Source organism: Garra rufa, chromosome 7, assembly GCF_049309525.1.
Source record: "Garra rufa chromosome 7, GarRuf1.0, whole genome shotgun sequence".
NCBI lineage: Eukaryota > Metazoa > Chordata > Actinopteri > Cypriniformes > Cyprinidae > Garra > Garra rufa.
In genome coordinates this window covers 20,364,697-20,372,741 of record NC_133367.1, presented here as the reverse complement: position 1 = coordinate 20,372,741, position 8,045 = coordinate 20,364,697, and the positions used below count along the sequence as shown (strand labels likewise).

The following is an 8,045-nucleotide window of genomic DNA, read 5'->3' as shown; positions in this document are numbered from 1 at the left end:
ACCCTCTTGTCATCCAAGATGTTCATGTCTTTCTTTCTTCAGTGTTCAGTCATAAGGAAATTATGTTTTTGAAGAAGACATTTCAGGATTTCTCTCCATATAATGGACTTCTATGGTGCCCCCGATTTTGAACTTCCAAAATGCAGCTTCACAGGGCTCTAAACGATCACAGCCGAGGAAAAAAAAAAAAGGGTCTTATCTAGTAAAACGATTGGTTATTTTCTAAAAAACAATTACAATTTATATACTTTTTAACCTCAAATGCTCGTCTTGTCTAGCTCTGGGTGTACTCTCTGTAGAGAGTATGTCAATTGTAAATGTTTTAAGAAAATTATGGATTGTTTCGCTAGATAAGACCCTTCTTCCTCGGCTGTGATCGTTTAGAGCCATTTGCAGCTCCATTTTGGAAGTTCGAACTCGGGGGCACCATAGAAGTCCATTATATAGAGAGAAATCTTGAAATGTTTTCCTCAAAATAATGGATCAAAACCGACATGAGACTTTCAGAGGTGTACAATTATAACCATTCTCATTCATTCCATGTTATTTATCCACCTTATTTTTCCTGTAAGACCTGGGGAAGCCATTTGTAAATTAAATGTGTCTGGCTTCAGGCCTCATCCGCGTCCAGGTATTTTTAGCTAGACAAAACAGCTCGTTTTGCTGCTATGCAAACTGCAATATTATTTGAATGTATTGTCTTAATTATGAACACACTGGGCTGTAGCACAAACAGTTTTACCGTTTACTGCACTTTGTCATTCTTCTCATTATTTTCCTACTGCGGCTAATTAAGTGGAAGTCTTGCACATTCACAAAAAAAAAAAGCTTACTTCTGCATTGAAATATAAGGCTATAACTGGAAACATAACAGAACAAAAATGTTCAGTTTGGACATGGGATTTATAGTTGCATAGCTAAAAGAAACTTAATACCATAACACTGATTTAGAAGTAGTTTCATGACATAATTAGACTACAGGAACAACAACAAAAGGGTTTTACTTTAACCCCTTAAGTGCCACCGGCTCACCTGTGAGCTGCACAGTGCACTTTTTTCATTGTCTTTTTTCTCTATCACATGTTTTAGTAATCATCAGTAAGTTATATTACATTTAAAAGCTTAAAACCAAAAATTCATCCTGTGAAAACCATTTTGAAATGGTACTTTAAAATATTTGAGCAGTCTCCTCCCCCTTAGTGGGCGGTGTCAAGTGTCAAATTTAAAAAAAAAGTTTTACAGCAAGTTTTACACTCAGAACTTTTATAATCTTGACAAAATACAATTTTGTTGGAAATGTCTGAGTCTTTAGATTCCAAATTTGGTGGTTGTTTTCTGATAGAAATATTCTGACATAGATATTTAGTCATTTGTGATGGACAAATTCATAAAAAAGACAACAACAATGGAATTTGGGCAGCACCCGATGGCTGTTTGTGGTATAATGCCCTAAATAAAATCTCACACAAACCAATTTTTTTATATCAACTTCAAATTTAGAACATACCTTATTTAGACATAAGGCTTTAATTTTATAGCAATTTTGGATAAAAAAATATTTTGTAAAATATTTATTTCATATAAAATAAAATAAAAAAATGGTACAGTACATTTTCTTTACATTAAATTTAAACTTCTGTGACGTATTGATACTTTCACATTTAAAAAGATTACACTAATGCAATAATCTGCATGTTATCTTTTAAAAAAAAAAATACAAAATTGAGTCCAACCATAGGTCTGTATTCCCAAGCGTTCATAAATTATAACAATTTAAGTTTGGATAGTCTAATTAAAAGTACATGTTTAATGTTAAATTTAAAAGATGCATGGAATTAAAATATAAAATAAATATATTTCTAATATATATTTAAAATATGTACACTGCTGCTCAAAAGTTTGGGATCAGTAAGATTTTAAATGCTTTTTAAAGGAGACTTTTCTCAGAATCAGAATGAGCTTTATTCAGAATGAGCTTTTCTGCTCATCAATGCTGCGTTTATTTGGTTAAAAATACAGACAAAATGTAATATTGCAATTTAAAATAGTGGTTTTCTATTTTAATATACTTTAAAATATAATTTATTCCTGTGATGCAAATTACTCCAGTCTTCAGTGTCACACAGTGTTGAAAACAGTTGTGCTGCCTAATATTTTTTTTTGGAACCTGTGATACATTTTTTAGGATTCTTTGATAAAATGTTAAAAATACTTTTGCAACAAACACCTCGTTCAAAGTTTGGGGTCGGTACATTTTTCCTTTCTTTCTCTCTTTGATAAAAAATGAACACTTTTATTCAGCAAGGATGTGTTAAATTGATAAAAAGTGGTAATTATTTTTAGAAATATTTCTATTTTGAAAATAATAAATGCTGTTCTTTTTAATTTATTCATCAAAGAATCTTGAAAAAATGATCACAGGTACCAAAAAATATGTTTCCAACATTGATAATAAAAGTAATAAACAGTTTATTAGAAGGATCATGTGACACTGAAGACTGAATGTTTGCATCACAGAAATAGATTATATTTTCAAGTATATTAAAATAAAAACATGTTTTTGAATTTCAATATTTCATAATACCTTTTTCCTGTATTTTTGATCAAATAAATGGAACTTTGATGAGCGTAAGAGACTTAAAAAAAAAAAAAAAAAAAAAAAACCATGAAAAATCTTACTGATCCCAGACTTTTGAGCGGCAGTGTATATTTTGAAACTTTTATAAATTAATAAGTTATAAGCTATAATTATCAAACATATCCATCTTTTTCTTCCAGTAAGAGCGGGTGCAGCCATTTGTAAATTTTATGGGTTTTGCTTCCGGTCTCATCCGCGTCCAGCTATTTTTAGCTGTACAAAACAGCTAATTTTGCTGCTTGATATTGCAAACTAATGTGTCTTACCATTTATTTTAATGTATTGTCTTAATTATGAGCACACTGGTTTGTAGTGCAAACAGTTTTAGTGTTTACTGCACGTTGTTATTCTTCTTTATTACTTTTAAGTGTTACTTCACCCATAGGCTTGCCTTCATCGTTGAAGAAAAAGGTGGATATTTGAAATATGTATTTTATTTAATTTTGATGTTTATAGTCAATAAGAATGTTAAAGAGGTGAAAAACCGTTATGTGTAAACATTTATTGGTTTCAAACTGAGATAAAAACAACTTGCACCAGCAAACATTTTACAGCCTTTCATAGTCCACACATCTCGCAACGAAAATAAAATGAGGGAAAAAAAAGGGAAAAGAGAGAGAAAAGGGGAAAAAGACATGAGAGAAGAGTGCAAACTTTTATTCCAGTGACTTTTAATGAGATAAGAATCCTAAAAACCCATAAATGGACTGTTGTCCATCGTCCCAAAGACAGGAAAATGAGAAAGAAAGAAAGCGATAAAACCTTCCGTTTGGCCGCTGCGCCGTTTCCATCAACTTTTAAATTAAGTTAAAAATTCAAAAACACTCAGTCCACATACTGGAGAGCCAAAAACCGAGAAGAAAAAAAAAAATAACACTTGCTTATTTGGATTCGGCTACAGTATAAATTACAAATTTTTGGACGTTGTTTTTCTGGCTTCGTCGTTGTTCGGCGTAAACAGTGCGTCCTTGCTCAAAGGCACAGGTCGAAAAGTGTTCCCTTGTGTCCCGTCTTCATGTTCATGGGTCAGTTGTAGTATGTTTTGTTGTTTTTTCCATTCGTTTGAGAATAAAAGTGTGACAGTTGCGCTAAAAAAAACCCAAACAACATGCTCCGGTTTCAGTTTTGCGTTCAGAATGAACAGAAGAACAAGCAAAACATGAATTCGTTTTGGTTTTCGTTTAAATAAACCTAGCTAATTCGTCTGAAACCGTGAAAGAACAATTTAACAACAACATCAGAATTTCTTTTTTTGCAACAAACTAGCGTGAAAACCCCATTCGAAAGTAACAAACCCGTTTTGATCAAGCCATAGTGGTGCAAAAACAAACAAAACAAAACGGAAACAAAACCAGAAAGGTGTGACTGAAATGGCAGGAAGTGAGCCTGAGGCAATGGTGGTGACTGGTGGAGAGACAGGAAAAGGGGCGTGGCCTCACTGAGAGCTGGATCTGGCGAGCGTGTGCTGTTCGTTATGTTCCTTGCTAGTTCTCAGTTTGAATTTGGCGATGGAGCTGTTGAGTTTTTGGAGCGCGCACTGCGCCGCGTATTTGTTCGGGAACAAGGCCAGGATGGTGTAGGTGGACGCCAGGTCGTGAGGGGGCGCTTTGGGGGGCTCAGAGTTCGTAACGTCCGCTCCCTCTGATTGGCTGGGGGACGGAGGTTTGGGCAGCCATTTTATGAGAGCGCCGACTTTGCTCAGTTCTGCCAGTAAAGAGTCCGCTTCCACTCGACTGATGCCAGCCGGAAGGTCCGTCACCTCCAAAACACGGCCGATGTCTGGACGCACAAACACATGTGAGTAAAAAAAAAAAAAAACTGCGTTATTAATATATATTTACATATGACAACATTTAATATATCTCAGTGTTTCTGTATTTATTCAAAAGTGTACACATACAGTTGAGGTCAAAAGTTTACACCCCCCTTTCAGAATCTGAAAAATGTTAATTATTTGAACCAAAATAAGAGGGATCATACAAAATGCATGTTGTTGTTTATTTAGCACTGACATGAATAAGATATTTCACATAAAAGATGTTTACATATAGCCCACAAGAGAAAATAATTGTTGAAAGTTTAAAAATGACCCCGTTCAAAAGTTTACACACACTTGATTCTTAATACTGTGTTGTTACCTGAATGATCCACAGCTGGAGTATTTTTTGTTTAGTGATAGTTGTTCACAAGTCCCTTGTTTGTTCTGAACAGTTAAACTTCAGACTTCTGTTCTTCAGAAAAATCCTTCAGGTCTCACAAATTCTTTGGTTTTCCAGCATTTTTGTGCATTTGAACTCTTTCCAACAATGACTGTATGATTTTGAGATCCATCTTTTCACACTGAGGACAACTGAGTGACTCTCAGAACCTATTACAGAAGGTTCAAACACTCACTGATGCTTCATTAGGAAAAATGATGCATTAAGAGCCAGGGGTGAAAACTTTTGAACACAATGGAGATGTGTACATTTTTCTTATTTTGCCTAAATATCATGTTTAATTTCATTTAGTACTGCCCTAGGCTACAGAAGATACTTGTTCCCCAGAAGAAAAAATAAGTAAAATTTAGTCTGATCTTCAAATTCCAAAAGTTTTCACCCCCTGGCTCTTAATGTATCGTGTTTCCTTCTGAAGCATCAGTGCGTGTTTGAACCTTCTGTAATAGTTGCATATGAGTCCCTCAGTTGTCCTCAGTGTGAAAAGATGGATCTCAAAATCATACAGTCATTGTTGGAAAGGGTTCAAATGCACAAACATGCTGGAAAACCAAAGAATTTGTGAGACCTGAAGCACTTTTCTGAGGAACAGCAGGCAGTTTAACTGTTCAGGACAAACTATCACTAAACAAAAAACAAACAAACAAACAGTTGTGGATCATTCAGGTAACAACACAGTATTAAGAATCAAGTGTATGTAAACTTTGGAACGGGGTCATTTTTATAAATTCAACTATTATTTTCTCTTGTGGACTATATGTAAACGTCTTCTATGTGAAATATCTTATTCATGTCAGTGCTAAATAAACAACAACATACATTTGTATGATCCCTCTTATTTTGGTTCAAATAATTAATATTTTACAGATTCTGGAAGGGGGGTGAAAACTTTTGACTTTAACTGTATAGGATAAGCACCAAAAAAACAAACAAAGAATAAATAAGAATAAAATATATTTTTAGATATTTATAGATCTTCATTATTACGCCATTATTTAAAGGTAAATGTGTTTTAATACCATTTTAACGGCATATACTTTACTTAATTATAATGTATAATATACTGTTAGAGTAACAAACAACTTATTCAACAAAATATTTAACCTAAAAACAGTAAGAAACCACTCTAAAACCGATTTTACTTGATCATATTTGGATTTACAGAAAAGTGTTGTTATTTTTTTTCCATAATACTTCACATACATTTTCACTATATTAAAATTTAGAATTATATGTAATATTTTTCAGTTATATAAAGGCAAAACTAAAGTTTTTGAACAGTTTATGCTTTTTAATAATTTTGAAATATTTTTACTATTTAAAATAACAGTTTTATATTTGAATGTATTTTAAAATGTAATTTATTCCTGTGATTTCAAAGCTGAATTTTCAGCATCGTTACTCCAGTCACATGATCCTTCAGAAATCATTTGAATATTCTGATTTGCTGCTCAAAAAACATGTATTATTAATATTATGTTGAAAACAGCGGAGTAGATTTTTTTCAGGCTTCTCTGATGAATAGAAAGTTCAGAAGAACAGCATTTATCTGAAATAGAAATCTTTTGTAACATTATAAATGCCTTTATCATCACCTTTGGTCAATTTAAAGCATCCCTGCTAAATAAAAGTATTCATTTCTATAATTTATTTCCCTCCAAAAAATAATACTGATTTCAAGACGGTATAGTGTATGTTACAAAAGCTTGTTATTTCAGAGAAATTCTGATGTTTGGATCTTTGTTTATCAAAGAATCCTGAAAAAATGTATTCAATCATTTTAAATTTTGATAATAATAATTAAAAATTTTCTTGAAGATCAAACCAGCATATTAGAATAAATATCTGAAGAATCATGTGACACTGAAGACTGGAGTAATGATGCTGAAAATGTAGCTTTGATCACAGGAATAAACTACATTTAATTTATATATATATATATATATATATATATATATATATATATATATGACTTCTTTAAAAAAAACATTAAAAAAAACCTTTTGACTGGTAGTGTACATGTTTAAATGTAGCATCTTTTATAGCACTGTCATACTAAATTTAATTTTAAATTATTAGAAAAAAACCCAACAACATAATTTTGGATATGTTTTAAATATTTAATATATCACCCAGTGTGTTTATGTTTCTGTTGAAATCAAAAATGAAAACATTTAAAAAACAGACTAATAAATATTTCAAATGAGTTGTAAAAGTGTTTTTTAGGAATCAAGTTAGATCAAACTGAATCTTTATTTAGCTTTGCAATCATAATTCAGATTTTCATACCCATTTCTCCTGTACTCATGTCAGTAGACAGTGATTTCTTTGCGGGTCTTCGACTGCGCATGCCGTGCCGGACACCCACAGGACCCTGAGACAGGACAACAGAGCCGAACGTGAGGCGAGGTGCGTGAAGAATGTGTTTTAACATGACGATGGCGATGAAGATGATGCTAGATGTGCATTAATGTCATTAGATCACCTGATCTTGAGTGTGAGAGCAGTGTGTGTGTGTGTGTGTGTGTGTGTGTTCAACCTGGTGGTGATGAAGATGATGATGATGGTGGTGGTTGACCACATGAGAGCCGTGCATTAGTGGGGGTCTGATGGGGGGGTTATACTGGAGGGGCTGCCCAATCAGAGGAGGATACCTGCCATCACCTGTGGACACACCAACACCAATGTTATCTATCTACACTATACCACAAATATACAATATATACCAAAATATAAAAGTTCAGAAATATAGAGGAAACATAAAAATATACCAGAATTACGACAATTTATCAAATATATAACAAAACCAAAAACCTGACTAAAATTCCAAAAATATACTGAAAATATACCAAATATATGCAGTGTACCAAAAACTTGAACAAAAATACAAAAAATATTTTGAAAATCTAACAAAAATATACAGGATGTACCAAAAACTTAAAAATACAAAAATATATACACAGAAAATACAGCATATATATAACAAAAATATGCAGGATGCACTAAAAAATTTCCAAAAATACAACAACAACAACAAAAAAAATACAGAAAATATACAAAAATATACCAAATATATAACAAAAATGTTCAGGATGTACCAAAAACTTAAAAATACAAAAATATATATACAGAAAATACAGCAAATATATAACAAAAATATGCAGGATGTACTAAAAAATTTCCAAAAATAC

At 32.4% G+C, this 8,045-nt stretch overlaps 1 protein-coding gene across 1 annotated transcript; it reads right to left on the bottom strand.

Annotated features, from left to right (window-relative positions):
• Window positions 1-3,125: 3,125 nt before the first annotated feature.
• r3hdm1 (R3H domain containing 1) lies at window positions 3,126-7,637 on the bottom strand. Its single transcript, XM_073844418.1, has 3 exons — window positions 7,394-7,637; window positions 7,144-7,228; window positions 3,126-4,417 (listed from the first exon to the last, which is right to left on the bottom strand). Exons 1-3 carry the CDS (start codon window positions 7,448-7,450, stop codon window positions 4,074-4,076), a joined length of 486 nt encoding a protein of 161 aa, XP_073700519.1. The 5' UTR covers window positions 7,451-7,637; the 3' UTR covers window positions 3,126-4,073.
• Between the last annotated feature and the right edge of the window lie 408 nt (window positions 7,638-8,045).

Excerpts from the sequence above, each read along its gene's own strand:
- r3hdm1 (XM_073844418.1), bottom strand. The coding sequence starts at position 7,450 with ATGCACGGCTCTCATGTGGTCAACCACCACCATCATCATCATCTTCAT. Across the intron at positions 7,229-7,393 it reads ATCATCTTCATCACCACCAG|GGTCCTGTGGGTGTCCGGCA; the intron begins GTTGAACACACA and ends GTCCTGTCTCAG. Across the intron at positions 4,418-7,143 it reads CATGAGTACAGGAGAAATGG|ACATCGGCCGTGTTTTGGAG; the intron begins GTATGAAAATCT and ends TTGTGCGTCCAG.